Genomic DNA, 20,684 nt, shown 5'->3' with positions numbered 1-20,684 from the left:
GGGCCAGGAGAAAGAAAAAGAGAGCGCTGTTTCACGTGTCCAAGAAACATAGAAAGGAAAACTGAGAGATTTTGTTCAATTTGTAAGGAAAATGTCTGCAAAGAACATTCTTCCAAAAAAATAACTTGGAAGACTAATATAATAGAAAAGAAACATAATAGAAATGTAGCTGCAGCTAGTTTGGTATAGATTTATATGCATTTTTGTGCATTTTTTCATATGTTTGTGTGAAATTTTGAAAAAAAAAATATTTTTGGTGTTTTTGGTGAAAAATAATAATAAAAATTTTGTTTACTAATCATATTTTATTTAGAAGTTTTAAAATAAACTTGTAAAAGTTATATAAGTGAATTTTTCCATATGATTTGCATGGGGGTCCTAAAAGGCCCCCAATACATTAATATGAAGATTTCTGATGTCACGCATACTAGGGTTAAAATCTATTGCCTTGTGGGCCCGCAGGCAATAACAGGCTGGCAGCTGACTTCAGCGTGCACGTCGCCGGTGTATGACATCACTGTCAAGTGCTGGCGAGTCCGCGTTTCAAATGGATGGAGGAGACGATAACGCTGGACTGCGGCCAGGGAAGGAGAAAGTGTATTTTTTTCAATTGAAAGCGGTAAGCTGCAGTATGTACAAAGATTTGGCAGGATCATGAGAGATAGGGCAGGATGGATACACATGGGGCAGGATCATGGGCTAGGAAGGAGACGGGGTCGGATGCAGACACATGGGGCAGGATTATGGGGCAGTATGGAGACACATGGGGCAGGATGGAGACACATAAAGCAGGATCATGGAGCAGGATGGAGACAAATGGGGCAGGATGGAGATGATGGAGACACAGGGAGCAGGATCATGGGACAGAAGAGGCAGAGCCGTTGGACAAACGGGGCAGGATGGAGAAAGATAAGGCAGGATCATTGGACACATGGGGCACGATCATGGGACACATGGGGCAGGATCATGGGACACATGAGGCAGAATGGAGAAAGATGAGGCAGGAACATGGGACACATGGGGAGATGATATAGGGTAGGATGGGAGATCATATGGGTCAGGATGGGACATCACATGGGGTTGGAATGGAGACTTTTGAGGGCAGGATGGAAAAACATATGGCTGGAGCCAGGAATGAGATACAGGGGGGGGGGCCTGGATGGGGAAATTTCTTACTGTAGGGGCTAATTAAGGGATATTACTGCAGTGATGTATTTTATTTTTGAAGATACTGTTTTCATTGGGGGGGTCCTGTTACTGTGCAGAGCTACACTGTCGCTTTTTTCTTCATCTGGTGGAGTGTAGAAGTTGGGAAAAAATTAAGTAATGGGCTCTGCAAGTGGTTCTCTAGATAACTTATTTTTTGCAGAGAAGAGTCCTGGTTGGAAGAAGTGATGGTGGTCTGTGCTGGATGAAGAAGAAAAGTGAAGATGAAGGACTTCAACTAGAGACGTCACCGGTGAGTCAGTGTGTTACCTGTACACTTACACTGTATACAGAGCTCCTGTGTATAATGTCACTTGTGACCCATGTGTTACCTGTACACTGACACTATACACTGTATATAATATATAGTGCTCCTATGTATAATGTCACTGGTGATCACTGTATTACCTGTACACTGACACTATATACAGAGCTCCTGTGGATAATGTCACTGGTGAGCACTGTATTACCTGTACACTGACACTATATAGAGAGCTCCTGTGTATAATGTCACTGGTGATCACTGTGTTACCTGTACACTATATACAGAGCTCCTGTGTATAATGTCACTGGTGATCACTATTATCTATACACTACACACTATATACAGAGCTCCTGTGTATAATGTCACTGGTGATCACTGTGTTACCTGTACACTATATACAGAGCTCCTGTGTATAGTGTCACTGGTGATCCCTGTATTACCTGTACACTGACACTATATACAGAGCTCCTGTGTATAATGTCACTGGTGATCACTGTATTACCTGTACACTATATACAGAGCTCCTGTGTATAATGTCACTGGTGATCCCTGTATTACCTGTACACTATATACAGAGCTCCTGTGTATAATGTCACCAGTGATCACTGTATTACCTGTACACTGACACTATATACAGAGCTCCTGTGTATAATGTCACTGGTGATCACTGTGTTACCTGTACACTATATACAGAGCTCCTGTGTATAATGTCACTGGTGATCACTATTATCTATACACTATATACAGAGCTCCTGTGTATAATGTCACTGGTGATCACTGTTACCTGTACACTATATACAGAGCTCCTGTGTATAATGTCACCAGTGATCACTGTATTACCTGTACACTGACACTATATACAGAGCTCCTGTGTATAATGTCACTGGTGATCCCTGTATTACCTGTACACTGACACTATATACAGAGCTCCTGTGTATAATGTCACTGGTGATCCCTGTATTACCTGTACACTGACGCTATATATAGAGCTCCTGTGTGTAATGTCACTGGTGACATCTGTATTACCTGTACACTGACAGTTTATATAGAGCTCCTGTGTATAATGGCAGTTATGGTAATATTAGTATTGTGTTTCTGTTATAAATGATCACTACCGTAGTATTCGATGTCTATGTGGTGGTAGTATGTGGTCTGGACATGGTGTGACAATATTTGTTCCTTGTATGTGGTATTATTCGGTGACTATGTGGTGGTAATATGTGATCTGGTCATGGTGTTGCGCTTTTGTGTGATGTTGGTCATTTTAAAATTTGAGAAAATAAAAATATACCTATATAGAGTATTGAATATTTTAACAAATGCTTACTAGGTTAGAGTACAGTACAGCCCGGCCAAAAGAGTCTACCTAGTCATGGTGGCAACTTAAAAAAATCTTTTGGACAAAACAAAAGCTGCTGGATATATGTGTGATCTGGTGATCAATGGGAACTGTTAATGTGTGATTGGTGAGGGCGTGGTAATAATACTCTTTATATAGCGCTCACATATTCTGCAGCACTTTACAGTTTTGCACACATTATCATCGCTGTCCCCATTGGGGCTCACAATCTAGATTCCCTATCAGTATGGCTTTGGAATGTGGGAGGAAACCGGAGAACCCGGAGGAAACCCACACAAACACGGGGAGAACATACGGACTGCTTGCAGATGTTGTCCTTGGTTGGGTTTGAACCCAGGACTCCAGCGCTGCAAGGCTGCTGTGCTAACCACTGCGCGGCTGCTGTGCTATCCACTGCGCCACCGTGCTGCCCAAGTGGGGTACAGAAGTGGAGTTATTCCAACAGTGGTCAGTGGGACTGTGGAAGGTTTGAAGGGTGGAGCCGGGGCGGAGTATCAAGGGGCCCCATAAATGTTGCCTGTATGGGGCCCTTGTTTTGGCATAGGTGGTTTTCCTTTATTGGATGCTGCCCTTCCCGTGGTTGTTCCTTCCCGGTGAAAGACCTGGCTATTCATGGCTTGCGTTGAGAAAATCATGATGGTGTCTCCGCGGCTTTTCTACATGCCTCTACCAGAACAGACCCCAGACTGTCACGTTCCCCTATCTTTTCATAGTAACTTGCTTGCTGGTCTTTGTAATATGTGATGAGGTCAGTACACACCGTGCCATTAGTGTCAGGACGAGGATCCTGTCTGTGGTGATTATCCACCAGCAGCTCCGCCATTGTCTCGCTTCAGTCCCATAACATAATGTTTTTGTAATGCTACAGATCATGAATTTTACAGCGTGCAGCCTGGAGAGGAGGGAAATTGGGTTTGTGCAGTGTAATGATTGCAATGTTTCATACTGGTCTTTCGTTAAGCAGCAGCCGCTCTTCATGGGCCGCAGCGGTGATTTTCCTTCATGCTCCCCATGTGCTGTCGCTCTACTTATTAATTATAAGATTCCTTTCTTCATCTCATCATTGAAAATATTCATAAGGGTTAGAGTCACACAACCGATGTCTCCATATCTGAGAAAAAACAATGTTCGCTCAAAGCCATGGCAGTGTTGTGAAATTGTCTCATAGTAGAAGCCACAAAACTATGTCCGCTCCTTCGAACAGCAGACCCCGCAGTGCCCGGCGAAGCACTCCACAATCCAGTGGTCGGACTGTAGACCCCTTTAAATTTTTCACTGTTTCATTGCAGCCATTTGTTAAATTCAAAAAAGTTCATTTTTTTCACATTAATGTACACTCTGCACCCCATCTTGACTGAAAAAAACAGAAATGTAGAAATTTTTGCAAATTTACTAAAAGAAAAACTGAAATATCACATGGTCATTAGTATTCAGAGCCTTTGCTCAGACACTCATATTTAAAGGGAATCTGTCACCCCCAAAATCGCAGGTGAGGTAAGCCCACCAGCATCAGGGGCTTAAGCCCCCAATGTATCCTAAAAGATTAGAAAAAGAGGTTGTATTATACTCACCCTGGGGCGGTCCCACTGCTGGTCCAGGTCCGGCGCCTCCCATCTTCATCAGATGACGTCCTCTTGTCTTCACGCTGCGGCTCCTGCGCAGGCGTACTTTGTCTGCCCTTTTGAGGGCAGAGCAAAGTACTGCACAAGGGGTTAACTTAGGGTGGGCGGTCATAATCAAGGGTTTATAAGGGGCAGCTGTTTGGAGCTGAAGTCCTTTTTGGAAGTGCATTTGAACAGCAAGGTGGCTTGTTGTTGAAGGGAAATAGAGGGAAAAAGAAAAAAAAATCTATAAATCTTCAGCATAGCGAGTGTGAACGAGCTGAGTGTGACCTGAGCGTAAGTGTGGACGGCGGTAAGTGTGACTTGTGATTCAGTGACTTTGGAATCAGGGAGTTTCCAAGGGAGGAATTGCTGAATTGCTGTCTGTTTTTAATTAATACTTGTATTTAATTTTTATTTAACGTTTCTGTGTGGTGCAATCCCCATTAGGAAATGTGCTCCACTATTGTTAATGCCATCCAGTGCACATCTTGCCACATGTCTGCAGTCCTTGATCAGCTGGTCGAGGGTGCATACTGCTGTGAGAGATGTGAGCACGTTGTGCATTTGGAAGCCCAGATTCTGGATCTAAATGTGCAGCTGGCAACAGTGAGATCCATAGACAATATGGAGAGGAGTCTTCTGCTCACAGAGCAGACGCTCAATGGGATAGATGAGGAGGGGGATGGTAGGATGGAGCTGCAGGACAGTGAAGTAGGTAGCTGGGTGACATTCAGAAAGCGGGGTAGAGGGAAGAGTGCCAGGGAGGCTAGTCCTGATCTGGCTCACCCCAATAAGTTTGCTAAGTTGGCAGATGAGGGGGGTACCAGTACAGGGGTAGCAATGCTGCAGCCAGGCATGTCCTCTGAAAGCCGGAGGAGTGACTGCTCCAGTAAGGAGGGAAATAGGAGAGCAGTACAGGCCAGACAGGTACTGGTAGTGGGGGACTCAATTATTAGGGGAACAGATAGGGCAATCTGTCACAAAGACAGGGATCGTCGAACGGTGTGCTGCCTACCTGGCGCTCGAGTCCGACACATCGCTGATCGGGTGGACAGATTACTGGGAGGGGCTGGTGAGGACCCAGCGGTCATGGTGCACATTGGCACAAATGACAAAGTTAGAGGTAGGTGGGAGGTCCTTAAAGATGATTTTAGGGAATTAGGCTGCAAGCTGAAAGCAAGGACCTCCAACGTGGCATTTTCCGAAATACTGCTTGTACCACGTGCCACGCCAGAGAGGCAACGGGAGATTAGGGAGGTTAATAAGTGGCTCAAGAATTGGTGTAGGAAGGAGGGGTTTGGGTTCCTGCAGAACTGGGCCGACTTCTCAGTTGGCTACAGGCTCTACGCTAGGGACGGGCTGCACCTCAATGGGGAAGGTGCAGCTGTGCTGGGGGAGAAAATGGCTAGAAGGCTGGAGGAGTGTTTAAACTAGGGATTGGGGGGGGGAGGGTATTCATTTTATAGGAGGGGAAGATAGTGCAGATAGAGACCTGGGCACAAATAAGGAAGTTGGGGGTGGCGGTGGCATGGGGGGTGGGGTTAGAACAGTTAGTAATTTAAGAAAGAATAGAGGTACAGAGAGTAACATCAAGTGCATGTATACTAATGCCAGAAGCCGCGCCAACAACATGGACGAATTAGAACTAATGTTGTTGGAGCATAATTATGACATGGTGGGGATATCTGAGACGTGGCTGGATGAGAGCCATGACTGGGCTGTTAACTTGCAGGGCTATAGCCTGTTCAGAAATGACCGTACAGATAAGCGAGGGGGTGGGGTGTGTCTGTATGTAAAATCGACCTTAAAACCCATCCGGCGTGATAATATAGGTGAATCTAATGAAAATGTAGAGTCCCTGTGGGTGGAGATAAGGGGAGGGGGAAAAAATAATAAATTACTGATAGGGGTTTGTTATAAATCTCCAAAAATAATGGAAGCAATGGAGAATATCCTCGTAAAGCAAATAGATGAAGCTGCGACTCAAGGAGAAGTCATTATTATGGGGGACTTCAACTACCCTGAAATAGATTGGGGAACAGAAACCTGCAGTTCCAGCAAAGGTGATCGGTGTCTGACAACTATGAGAGACAATTACCTCTGACAACTGGTTCAGGACCCAACAAGAAGGGGGGCACTGCTAGACCTAATATTAACCAACAGGCCTGACCGCATAGCAAATATAAGGGTTGGGGGTCACTGGGGAATAGTGATCACAAAATAATACGTTTTCGTGTATCCTTTAATAAGATGTGTAGTAGAGGGGTGACAAGGACACTAAACTTCAGGAGGGCAAATTTCCAACGGATGAGAGAGGATCTTGGTGCAGTTAACTGGGACGATATCCTGAGACATAAAAATACACAAAGAAAATGGGAGACATTTATTAGCATCCTGGATAGGACCTGTGCACAGTATATACCGTGTGGGAATAAACATACTAGAAATAGGAGGAAACCAATATGGCTAAATAAAGCTGTAAGGGGCGCAATAAGGGACAAAAAGAAAGCATTTAGAGAATTAAAGGAAGTAGGTAGTGAGGAGGCATTAAATAAATACAGAAAATTACATAAATTCTGTAAAAAGCAAATCAAGGCAGCAAAGATTGAGACAAAGAGACTCATTGCCAGAGAGAGCAAAAATAATCCCAAAATATTCTTTAACTACATAAATAGTAAGAAACTAAAAAATGATAGTGTTGGCCCCCTTAAAAATAGTCTGGGTGAAATGGTGGATGAGGATGAGGAAAAAGCTAATCTGCTAAATGACTTTTTTTCATCAGTATTTACACAAGAAAATCCCATGGCGACAATATGATCAGTGATAACAAAAATTCCCCATTAAGTGTCACCTGCTTAACCCAGCAGGAAGTACGGCGGCGTCTAAAAATCACTAAAATGGACAAATCTCCGGGCCCGGATGGGATCCACCCCCGAGTACTGCAGGAATTAAGTACAGTCATTGATAGACCATTATTTTTCATCTTTAAAGAGTCCATAATAACAGGGTCTGTACCACAGGACTGGCGTATAGCAAATGTGGTGCCAATATTCAAAAAAGGGGCAAAAACTGAACTCGGTAATTATAGGCCAGTAAGCTTCACCTCTACTGTGGGTAAAATCCTGGAGGGCATTCTAAGGGATGCTATACTGGAGTATCTGAAGAGGAATAACCTCATGACCCAGTATCAGCACGGGTTTACTAGGGACCGTTCATGTCAGACTAATCTGATCAGCTTCTATGAAGAGGTAAGTTCCGGACTGGACCAAGGGAACCCAGTAGATGCAGTAGATGTAGTGTATATGGACTTTTCAAAAGCTTTTGATACGGTGCCACACAAAAGGTTGTTACATAAAATGAGAATAATGGGGATAGGGGAAAATATGTGCAAGTGGGTTGAGAGCTGGCTCAGGGATAGGAAACAAAGGGTGGTTATTAATGGAGCACACTCGGACTGGGTCGCGGTTAGTAGTGGGGGGCACCACAGGGGTCAGTATTGGGCCCTCTTCTTTTTAACATATTTATTAATGACCTTGTAGGGGGCATTCAGAGTAGAATTTCAATATTTGCAGATGACACTAAACTCTGCAGGGTAATCAATACAGAGGAGGACAATTTTATATTACAGGATGATTTATGTAAACTAGAAGCTTGGGATGATAAATGGCAAATGAGCTTTAATGGGGATAAATGTAAGGTCATGCACTTGGGTAGAAGTAATAAGATGTATAACTATGTGCTTAATTCTAAAACTCTGGGCAAAACCGTCAATGAAAGACCTGGGTGTATGGGTGGATGACAAACTCATTCAGTGGCCAGTGTCAGGCAGCTGCTACAAAGTCAAATAAAATAATGGGATGCATTAAAAGAGGCATAGATGCTCATGAGGAGAACATAATTTTACCTCTATACAAGTCACTAGTGTGACCACACTTAGAATACTGTGCACAGTTCTGGTCTCCGGTGTATAAGAAAGACATAGCTGAACTAGAGCGGGTGCAGAGAAGAGCGACCAAGGTTATTAGAGGACTGGGGGGTCTGCAATACCAAGATAGGTTATTACACTTGGGTAATTTGGAAAAACGAAGACTAAGCGGTGATCTTATGTTAATGTATAAATATATGAGGGGACAGTACAAAGACCTTTCTGATGATCTTTTTAATCATAGACCTGAGACAGGGACAAGGGGGCATCCTCTACGTCTGGAGGAAAGAAGGTTTAAGCATAATAACAGACGCGGATTCTTTACTGTAAGAGCAGTGAGACTATGGTACTCTCTGCCGTATGATGTTGTAATGAGTGATTCATTACTTAAATTTAAGAGGGGACTGGATACCTTCCTGGAAAAGTATAATGTTACAGGGTATATATATTAGATTCCTTGATAAGGCGTTGATCCAGGGAACTAGTCTGATTGCCGTATGTGGGGTCGGGAAGGAATTTTTTTCCCCATGGTGGAGCTTATTCTTACCACATGGGGTTTTTTTGCCTTCCCCTGGATCAACATGTTAGGGCATGTTAGGCTATGGGTTGAACTAGATGGACTTAAAGTCTTCCTTCAACCTTAATAACTATGTAACTATGTAACTAAAAGGAACTGGCCAAGGAGCTCCCGCTATCTGGCTTCTGCGCTCTGGCTCTGAGGGTGTCCTTCCGCTGTTCCCCTCCTGAGCCCTTTGCTCCACTGTGCTTCTTCCCTCTAAGCTCCTTCACAATTCAACTCCTCTCGTTATCTCTCCTTCCAGAGTCTGCAGCTCTCTCTGGCTGCTGGGCCTCTACGTCTGCTCCAGATGTCCTTCTCTCCGCACTCCTCTACAACTGGCTGACTCCTCTTCCAGACCAGGAAACAAAGTCCAAGGAAGCTCCCTTGAATCTGGGTCCTGAGCTCCCCCTCCTGGCTTAGATTCAGATGTGTTGAATGTAAGTGCCTTACCTGATAGAAAGAATCCCCCTTGCCTCCAAGCATAACATCACCCTCCCCGAAGGGAAGGCAACATCACTGCAGCAACCGGCTACCTGGGGTGCTGCACACTCATATTTAAGTCCCATGCTGTCCATTTCCTTGTGATCCTCCTTGAGATGGTTCTACTCCTTCATTGGAGTCCAGCTGTGTATAAATAAACTGATAAGACTTGATTTTGAAAGGCGCACACCTGTCTATATAAGACCTCACAGCTCACAGTGCATGTCAGACCAAATGAGAATCGTGAGGTCAAAGGAACTAGCCAAGGAGCTCAGAGACCGAATTGTGGCAAGGCACAGATCTGGCCAAGGTTACAACAAAATTTCTGCAGTACTCAAGGTTCCTAAGAGCACCGTGGCCTCTATAATCCTTAAAATGGAAGAAGTTTGTGATCACCAGAAGTCTTCCTAGACCTGGCCATCCAGCCAAACTAAGCAATCGTGGGAGAAGACCCTTGGTGAGAGGTAAGGGTATGTGCACACGCTGTGGACTGGTGTGCAGATTTTTCCGCACTGATTTTGATAAATCCGCAGGGCGAAAACACTGCATTTTTGCTGCGGATTTTCTGCGGATTTTCCGCGTTTTTTGTGCGGACTCTTCTGCGGTTTTACACCTGCGGTTTTTTAATATGGAGCAGGTGTAAAATCGCTGCGGATTCCGCACAAAGAATTGACATGCTGCGGAAAATAAACCGCAGCGTTTCCGCGCGTTTTTTTCCGCAGCATGTGCACAGCGGTTTTTGTTTTCCATAGGTTAACATGGTGCTGTACACCGCATGGAAAACTGCTGCGGATCCGCAGCAAAAACCGCAACGTGTGCACATGGCCTAAAGAATTGTATAAAAGCAGCACACGGCCTCCCACCCATGAGCAGGAGTGGAGTCAATGCCGCCTGGAGCAGAGCTCATGAATATTGTTCTGCGCCATCCACACCTATGTACTTAGCTCACACTCCCCGGAAAATCATCTGGAAGGCGTGACTGCTTACACAGCATGCATTTGGCTTTCCTCCACTGTTTTGCTATTTAATTCTTAATTTACATTTTTAATGTGCTGTGTCCTCATTTGTATGACGACTTGCACTCATCTGCATTTCTATCTAATAATATGGAGGCTCTGACAAATAATTATGCATGATAAGCGGCAGTTACAGCCGCACACTGCACTTGGAGCTGGTAGAGTCGTTACATTGTCAAGATGTTCCTCTCCCATTTTGTGCTTCAGGCAGCAGTTTTTCTTCTGTTATTCTTGTTGTTGCATCAAAATCAGCAAACATTATTTCTGGAGAGATTTCCCCCGGAAGATGTTGTCATGTTCATGGGAATCAGCTCGCTGGTCGCTGGGGCCACATCATCTTATTGCTCATTAGCAGGGTTAAATGTTATTTTCCAGATGTCCGTTCATTCTACCTGTAGCATTAGTTTATTTTCAGCAGAATATTGTTGTCATGACTCGGTTGCAGGAGACCCTTGAGCATAGACTCCTATCCTGCTCCTAACACTATGAAGCACTCCAGTTCGCCCTATTTCCCAGGTTATTTCTGAAGGTGAAGGTGCCGAGGCCACCAACCTTGCCTTATCTTCTGTATCTGCCTTCCGTCTGTTCCCTTCCCCCTCCCAGGGAAGAGGGGAGCAGCTGTGCACCGCAGTTCACCAACCAGACGAAGGACCAAGGAAGGTGACGGTCACAAGCGGCCATTCTCTGCGTCTGGAGGAGAGAAGTTTTTTCCACCAACATAAAAGAGGATTCTTTACTGTTAGGGCAGTGAGAATCTGGAATTCCTTGCCTGAGGAGATGGTGATGGCGAACTCAGGTAAGGGGTTCAAGAGAGGCCTGGATGTCTTCCTGGAGCGTAACAATATTGTATCTTATAGTTATTAGGTTCTTTAGAAGGACGTAGATCTGGGGATTTATTCTGATGGAATATAGGCTGAACTGGATGGACAAATGTCTTTTTTCAGCCTTACTATGTTACTAAGACAACACGAACAAGGGCTACTGAAAACACCAGGCATACAAATATTCACTCACATATCCAGTGGGTACGGAAAGTGTTCAGACCCCTTTGCATTTTTCACTCTGTTTCATTGCAGCCATTTGTTAAATTCAAAGAACTTCATTTTTTCACATTAATGTACACTCTGCACCCCATCTTGACTGAAAAAAAACCCAGAAATGTAGAAATTTTTGCACATTCATTAAAAAAGAAAAACTGAAATATCACATGATCTTAGTATTCAGACCCTTTGCTCAGTATTGAGTAGAAGCACCGTTTTGAGCTAGCACAGCCATAAGTCTTCTTGGGAATGAAGCAACAAGTTTCCCCCCCCTGGATTTGGGGATCCTCTGCCATTATTCCTTGCAGATCCTCTCCAGTTCCGTCAGGTTGGATGGTGATCGTTGGTGGACAGCCATTTTCAGGTCTCTCCAGAGATGCTCAACTGGGTTTAGGTCAGGGCTCTGGCTGGGCCGGTCAGGAATGGTCAGAGTTGTTCTGAAGCCGCTCCTTTGTTACAGTGCCTTGCGAAAGTGTTCAGCCCCCTGGAACTTTTCAACCTTTTCCCACATATCATGCTTCAAACATAAAGATACCAAATGTAAATTTTTGGTGAAGAATCAACAAGTGGAACACAATTGTGAAGTTGTACGAAATTTATTGGTTATTTTAAATTTTTTTGGAAAATCAAAAACTGAAAGGTGGGTGTGCAATATTATTCGGCCCCTTTACGTTCAGTGCAGAAGTTCATTGTGGATCTTTGAATGATCCAATGTTGTCCTAAATGCCTAATGATGATAAATATAATCCACCTGTGTGTAATCAAGTCTCCGTATAAATGCACCTGCTCTGTGATAGTCTCAGGGTTCTGTGTGAAGCACAGAGAGCATCATGAAGACCAAGGAACACAACAGACAGGTCCGTGATACTGTTGTGGAGAAGTTTAAAGCTGGATTTGGATACAAAATGATTTCCAAAACTTTAAACATCCCAAGGAGCACTGTGCAAGCGATCATATTGAAGTGGAAGGAGTATCATACCACTGCAAATCTACCAAGACCCGGCCGTCCCTCTAAACTTTCATCTCAAAGAAGGTGAAGACTGATCAGAGATGCAGCCAAGAGGCCCATGATCACTCTGGATGAACTGCAGAGATCTACAGCTGAGGTGGGACAGTCTGTCCATAGGACAACAATCAATCGTACACTGCACAAATCTGGCCTTTATGGAAGAGTGGCAAGAAGAAAGCCATTTCTCAAAGATATCCATAAAAAGTGTTGTTTGAAGTTTGCAACAAGCCACCTGGGAGACACACCAAACATGTGAAAGAAGGTGCTCTGGTCAGATGAAACCAAAATTGAACTTTTTGGCAACAATGCCAAACGATATGTTTGGCGTAAAGGCAACACAGCTCATCACCCTGAACACACCATCCCCACTGTCCAACATGGTGGTGGCAGCATCATGGTTTGGGCCTGCTTTTCTTCAGCAGGGACAGGGAAGATGGTTAAAATTGATGGGAAGATGGATGGAGCCAAATACAGGACCATTCTTGAAGAAAACCTGTTGGAGTCTGCAAAAGACCTGAGACTGGGATGGAGATTTGTCTTCCAACAAGACAATGATCCCAAACATAAAGGAAAATCTACAATGGAATGGTTCACAAATAAACGTATCCAGGTGTTAGAATGACCAAGTCCAGACCTCAATCCAATTTAGAATCTGTGGAAAGAGCTGAAAACTGCTGTTCACAAACTATCTCCATCAAACCTCACTGAGCTCGAGCTGTTTGCCAAGGAAGAATGGGCAAGAATTTCAGTCTCTCCATGTACAAAACTGATAGAGACATACCCCAAGAGACTTGTAATCGCAGCAAAAGGTGGCGCAACAAAGTATTAAGTTAAAGGGGCCGAATAATATTGCTCGCCCCACTTTTCAGTTTTTGAATTTGCACAAAAATTTTAAATAACCAATACATTTCGTTCAACTTCACAATTGTGTTCCACTTGTTGTTGATTCTTCACCAAAAATTTACATTTGGTATCTTTATGTTTGAAGCATGATATGTGGGAAAAGGTTGAAAAGTTCCAGGGAGCCGAATACTTTCGCAAGGCACTGTATTTTAGCTGTGTGCTGAGGGTCATTGTCTTGTTGGAAGGTAAACCTTTGGCCAAGTCTGAGGTCCAGAGCACTCTGGAAGGGGTTTTCATCCAGGATATCTCTGAACTTGGCCGCATTCATGTTTCGTTCAATGACAACCAGTCGTTCTGCCCCTGCAGCTGAAAAACACCCCCATATCATGATGCTGCCACCACCATGTTTAACTGATGGGATGGTATTGGGCAGGTAATGAGCAGTGCTTTGTTTTCTCCACAGATACCGCTTAAAATTATCACCAAAAAGGTCTATCTTCGCCTCATCAGACCAGAGAATCTTATTTCTTATAATCTGGGAGTCCTTCAGGTGTTTTTAGCAAACTCTATGTGGGCTTTCATATGTCTTAGGCTGGTTTCACATTTGCGTTTTTTGCCGCTGCGTTTTACCGCAAAAAACGCATGCGTTTTTTTCCTATATTTAACATTAAAAATGCATGCGCTTTTTTTGTATGCGTTTTGCCGCGTTTGACGACGCATGCGTCTTTTCTATGCTTGCGTTTTGTTGCAGAAATGCAACATGTAGTAATTTCTAGAGGCTTTTTTTGCGGCAAAAAAAGTATTGCTGTCTATGTAAACGCATGCGTTTTTAAGCACATGCGTTTGGTTGCGTTTTAATAGAAAAAAACAAGAATACACACTGATAAGCCACCACCCACCATCAAGGTGATAAAGGGAACCAAACCCTAACCCTACCCCTAACCCAAAAGCCGGTAATTCAATTGCCGGCTTTTCATTTCTCCTGCCTAAACCTGACAGGATATGAGACATGGTTTACATACAGTAAACCATGTCATATCCCCCTTTTTTTTGAATATTCCACACTACTAATGTTAGTAATGTGTATGTGCAAAATTTCGGCACTGTAGCTATTAAATTTAAGGCTTAAATCGCGGAAAAAATTGGCGTGGGCTCCCGCGCAATTTTCTCCGCCAGAGTGGTAAAGCCAGTGACTGAGGGCAGATATTAATAGCCTGGAGAGGGTCCACGGTTATTGGCCCCCCTGGCTTAAAACATCTGCCCCCAGCCACCCCAGAAAAGGCACATCTGTAAGATGCGCCTATTCTGGCACTTGGCCACTCTCTTCCCATTCCCGTGTAGCGGTGGGATATGGGGTAATGAAGGGTTAATGTCACCTTGCTATTGTAAGGTGACATTAAGCCAGATTAATAATGGAGAGGCGTCAATGATGACACCTATCCATTATTAATCCAATTGTATGAAATGGTTAAAAAAAAACAAAAAAAAAAAACCACACACAATATTGCAAAGTATTTTAATGAAAAACACACAGGTTGTTGTAATATTTTATTGCTCTCTCAATCCACCTGAAGACCATCGTTCTGTAACAAATTAAAAATAAACCAACAATATACATACCTTCCGTCGATCTGTAACGTCCCACGATGTAAATCCATCTGAAGGGGTTAAAATATTTTACAGGCAGGAGCTCTGCTATAATGCAGCTGTGCTCCTACCTGTAAACCCTGGGGAATGAAGGTAATGTATGTCAATGACCTGTAGTTACCTTCAGTCGCGGTGATGCGCCCTCTGCTGGATGTCCTCATATGACCTCGAGCCTGGGAACTTTTTCCCACGCTCGACATCATATGAGGACATCCAGCAGAGGGCGCATCACCGCGACTGAAGGTAACTATAGGTCATTGACCTACATTACCTTCATTCCCCCGGGTTTACAGGCAGGAGCACAGCTGCATTATAGCAGAGCTCCTGCCTGTAAAATATTTTAACCCCTTCAGATGGATTTACATCGTGGGACATTACAGATCTACGGAAGGTATGTATATTGTTGGTTTATTATTTTTAATTTGTTACAGAATGATGGTCTTCAGGTGGATTGAGAGAGCAATAAAATATTACAACAACCTGTGTGTTTATTTCATTAAAATACTTTGCAATATTGTGTGTGTGTTTTTTTTAACCATTTCATACAATTGGATTAATAATGGATAGGTGTCATAATTGAGGCCTCTCCATTATTAATCTGGCTTAATGTCACCTTACAATAGCAATAGCAATAGCATTATGTCGGGTTTAGGCAGGAGAAATGAAAAGCCGGCAATCGGCTTTTCTGCTATATCGCGCTGAAGTAAATATTATATATATATATATATATATATATATATATATATATATATATATATATATATATATATATATATATATATATATATATATATATATACACATACAGGTCCTTCTCAAAAAATTAGCATATAGTGTTAAATTTCATTATTTACTATAATGTAATGATTACAATTAAACTTTCATATATTATAGATTCATTATCCACCAACTGAAATTTGTCAGGTCTTTTATTGTTTTAATACTGATGATTTTGGCATACAACTCCTGATAACCCAAAAAACCTGTCTCAATAAATTAGCATATTTCACCCGACCAATCAAATAAAAGTGTTTTTTAATACCAAACAAAAAAACCATCAAATAATAATGTTCAGTTATGCACTCAATACTTGGTCGGGAATCCTTTGGCAGAAATGACTGCTTCAATGCGGCGTGGCATGGAGGCAATCAGCCTGTGACACTGCTGAGATGTTATGGAGGCCCAGGATGCTTCAATAGCGGCCTTAAGCTCATCCAGAGTGTTGGGTCTTGCGTCTCTCAACTTTCTCTTCACAATATCCCACAGATTCTCTATGGGGTTCAGGTCAGGAGAGTTGGCAGGCCAATTGAGCACAGTAATACCATGGTCAGTAAACCATTTACCAGTGGTTTTGGCACTGTGAGCAGGTGCCAGGTCGTGCTGAAAAATGAAATCTTCATCTCCATAAAGCATTTCAGCCGATGGAAGCATGAAGTGCTCCAAAATCTCCTGATAGCTAGCTGCATTCACCCTGCCCTTGATGAAACACAGTGGACCAACACCAGCAGCTGACATGGCACCTCACACCATCACTGACTGTGGGTACTTGACACTGGACTTCAGGCATTTTGGCATTTCCTTCTCCCCAGTCTTCCTCCAGACTCTGGCACCTTGATTTCCGAATGACATGCAAAATTTGCTTTCATCAGAAAAAAGTACTTGGGACCACTTAGCAACAGTCCAGTGCTGCTTCTCTGTAGCCCAGGTCAGGCGCTTCTGCCGCTGTTACCTGGGGAATGCGGCACCTGTAGCCCATTTCCTGCACACGCCTGTGCACGGTGGCTCTGGATGTTTCCACACCAGACTCAGTCCACTGCTTCCTCAGGTTCCCCAAGGTCTGGAATCGGTCCTTCTCCACAATCTTCCTCAGGGTCCGGTCACCTCTTCTCGTTGTACAGCGTTTTCTGCCACATTGTTTCCTTCCAACAGACTTACCATTGAGGTGCCTTGATACAGCACTCTGGGAACAGCCTATTTGTTGAGAAATTTCTTTCTGGGTCTTACCCTCTTGCTTGAGGGTGTCAATGATGGCCTTCTTGACATCTGTCAGGTCGCTAGTCTTACCCATGATGGGGGTTTTGAGTAATGAACCAGGCAGGGAGTTTTTAAAAGCCTCAGGTATCTTTTGCATGTGTTTAGAGTTAATTAGTTGATTCAGAAGATTAGGGTAATAGGTCGTTTAGAGAACCTTTTCTTGATATGCTAATTTATTGAGACAGGTTTTTTGGGTTATCAGGAGTTGTATGCCAAAATCATCAGTATTAAAACAATAAAAGACCTGACAAATTTCAGTTGGTGGATAATGAATCTATAATATATGAAAGTTTAATTGTAATCATTACATTATGGTAAATAATGAAATTTAACACTATATGCTAATTTTTTGAGAAGGACCTGTATATGTGTCTCAATGACACCGCATGAGCAAACGCATGCGTCTAATAAACGCAGCTTTTGCATGCGTTTACATGCGTAAATGTGAAACTAGCCTTACACTGAGGAGAGGCTTCCGTTGGGCCACTCTGCCATAAAGGCCCTACTGGTGGAGGCTGCAGTGATAGTTGACTTTGTGGAACTTTCTTCCATCTCCCTACTGCATTCTCTGGAGCTCAGCCACAGTGGTCTTGGGGTTCTTCTTTACCTCTCTAAACAAGGCCCTTCTCCCACGATTGCTCAGTTTGGCTGGACGGCCAGATCTAGGAAGACTTCTGGTGGTCCCAAACTTCTTCCATTAAGGGTATGTGCACACGTCAGGATTTTGTCAGGATTTTCTCAGGATTTTGTCAGGCTTTTTCATCAGGTTTTGGAGCCAAAACCAGGAGTGGAACAATTAGAGGAAAAGTATAATAGAAACATATGCACCACTTCTGCATTTATCACCCACTCCTGGTTTTGGCTACAAAACCTGAGGAAAAAGCCTGAGAAAATCCTGACAAAATCCTGACGTGTGCACATACCCTTAAGGATTATGGAGGCCTCAGTGCTCTCAGGAACCTTGAGTACTGCAGAAATTCTTTTGCAACCTTGGCCAGATCTGTGCCTTGCCACAATTCTGTCTCTGAGCTCCTTGGCTAGTTCCTTTGGCCTCATGATTCTCCTTTGGTCTGACATGCACTGTGAGCTGTGAGGTCTTATATAGGCAGGTGTGCGCCTTTCAAAATCAAGTCTAATCAGTTTATTTACACACAGCTGGACTCCAATGAAGGAGTAGAACCATCTCAAGGAGGATCACAAGGAAATGGACAGCATGTGACTTAAATATGAGTGTGCAGCACCCCAGGTAGCCGGTTGCTGCAGTGATGCTGCCTTCCCTTCTGGGAGGGTGATGTTATGCTTGGAGTCAAGGGGGATTCTTTCTATCAGGTAAGGCATTTACATTAAACACATCTGAATCTAGGCCAGGAGGGGGAGCTCAGGACCCAGATTCAGGGGAGCTTCCTTGGACTTTATGTTTCCTGGTCTGGAGGAGCAGTCAGCCAGTTGTAGAGGAGTGCGGAGAGGAGAAAGACGTCTGGAGGAGACGTAGAGGCCCAGCAGCCAGAGGGAGCTGCAGCCTCTGGAAGGAGAGATAACGAGAGGAGTTGAATTGTGAAGGAGCTTAGAGGGAAGAAGCACAGTGGAGGAAAGGGCTCGGGGGGGGGGGGGGGGGGAACAGCGGAAGGACACCTTCAGAGCCAGAGCACAGAAGCCAAGTAGCGGGAGCCCAAGGTCATGTTGTTCTCCAGGACGTGAGACAGAACCAGAGGGCATAGTACTATATGTCAATTGCCTGTAACAAGTCTGAGGTGAAGCATTGACCTTAAGAGCTGGGTCATCTAAGAGATCCTATAAACAGGCTCAAACTGCGTGTGGTACAGACATCTGTCTTAGGACAGGAGAGAGGGGACCCTGTCAGCAAGCTTTAAGCCGCAGGGACCTCACCATCTGGCGCAAATAGGAAAGGCTTATGGACCTCACCTGAAGTGGGATCCCTTATTGCCCCCCAAGCCGGCCGGATTACGGCTACCTTACACCTGGTACCCTGGACTGCTACCATCAGTAAACCAAGTAAAAGACTGCAAACTCTGTATCCTCCACTTATTCAGCAGCATACACCATCTTTGCCACACACCTTGGGAGTCCTGGGGACTCCGCTTCACCTGTGGGAAGCGTTACCATCTTGCTGCAACAACATCCCCCCCCCCCCCCCGAGGACCCCTTTAAGCTGTGTTGGTCCCTACTGACCGAATACCACAGGTGGCGTCACGAATAGTGATGAGCGAATGTACTCGTTACTCGAGATTTCTCGAGCATGCTTGGGGATCCTCTGAGTATTTTTTAGTGCTCGCAGATTTAGTTTTTATCGCCGCAGCTGATTTACATCTGTTAGCCAGCATAAGTACATGTGGGGGTTGCCTGGTTGCTAGGGAAACCCCACATGTACTTATGATGGCTAACAGATGTAAATCATCCAGCTGCAGCAAGAAAAACAAAATCTCCAAGCACTAAAATATACTCGGAGAACCCCCGAGCGTGCTTGGAAATCTCGAGTAACGAGTATAGTCGCTCATCACTAGTCACGAACAATAGACATTACAAATCCCTTTAAAGACCTTTCCCTTTAATTGGGCACCCAGGGCCACGGACCGGTTCGCAGCCACAGTCACATCCCCTTTCAGACCGGACCCAATACAGAGTAGCCCAGGAGGGAGTTCCAAGTGTCTGAGCAAAGGGTCTAAATACTTATGAATGACGTGATATTTCAGTTATTTTTTAATAAATTTGCAAAAATTTCTACATTTGTTTTTTTTTTTTTTCAGTCAAGATGGGGTGCAGAGTGTACATTAATGAGAAAAATATGAACTCTTTAATTTACCAAATATCTACAATGAAACAAAGAGTGAAAAATGTAAAGGGGTCTGAATACTTTCCATACCCACTGTATATATGGTATAGTTACCTGAGGAAGTAAACTTACTACAGGTAACCAAACGCATTTTCAGTAACAATGTATTTAGCACATTGTATTTGATCTCAGTATCCCTTACGGGATCAATGTACACAGCTTTCCCCTCTGTCAGGAAATAGGAAGAATGTCTTGTCCCAATTGCACTTCCGGAACTTTCCACTGAATTTGCTGATACAAAAGCAAAGCCCTATGGCTGTAATAATTATAGGGGATAACTCAGGAGACTCTTTGCGTGGAACAAGACAACTACAGGACACAGTTTTATAAGTGGTAAAGTCTATATTATCACACAGTGATTCAAACAGGTGCAGAGAGAAACTCAAGTGCACAACACTTGGTGCAAATAATAAACGCAGCTTAGCAGTCAATAGGAAACTTCAGAGGAAAATGCAATCAAGCAGAAAGTCTATGAAGCACATTTATTCTTGAGGATACTGGACACGAAAAAAATCCTTGTCTTAGTCCAAACACAGATAGATAAGCTTATAAGGCAGTTCAAATCATATCTTAGCTCAACCAGGGAGGTCTGGTTAATAGTCTCAGGTTCTTGCAGAGCAGAAACAGCTTACATGTCCAGCAAATGCAGATGGAAGTGAACACGAGCAACAGATGAAGGAGGATTACTGGAAACTGGTGTATGCAGCAGGAACTCAGAGCAGAGTAGCAGGATCACCACACAGGTTCACAGGAGCAGGTGTATAGCCAGGGAGTAATCAGAGGTCTGGAGCTGGATGCAAGGCAGAATACTCTAGCACAGACTGAAGGCTGGGGTGGAGTTTTAT

At 43.8% G+C, this 20,684-nt stretch overlaps 1 protein-coding gene across 3 annotated transcripts in view; it reads left to right on the top strand.

The window, feature by feature from the left end:
- Positions 1–20,684, top strand: part of GPR39 (G protein-coupled receptor 39) — a 264,976-nt gene that overhangs the window by 55,176 nt on the left and 189,116 nt on the right. Inside the window, exon 2 of one of the 3 annotated variants that reach the window (XM_077273433.1) lies at positions 9,182–9,356. The exons of the other annotated variants lie outside the window; for them this stretch is intronic. Within the exon in view, the coding sequence (XP_077129548.1) occupies positions 9,182–9,339 (158 nt within the window). The 3' untranslated portion in view covers positions 9,340–9,356. The remainder of the gene's footprint in view (positions 1–9,181; positions 9,357–20,684) is intronic. 3 annotated transcript variants of the gene reach the window in all.

The sequence above is a fragment of the Ranitomeya variabilis genome, chromosome 7 (assembly GCF_051348905.1).
Source record: "Ranitomeya variabilis isolate aRanVar5 chromosome 7, aRanVar5.hap1, whole genome shotgun sequence".
Taxonomy (NCBI): Eukaryota; Metazoa; Chordata; class Amphibia; order Anura; family Dendrobatidae; genus Ranitomeya; species Ranitomeya variabilis.
Note: the sequence above shows the minus strand (reverse complement) of the source record. Positions and strands in the feature narration are given on the sequence as shown.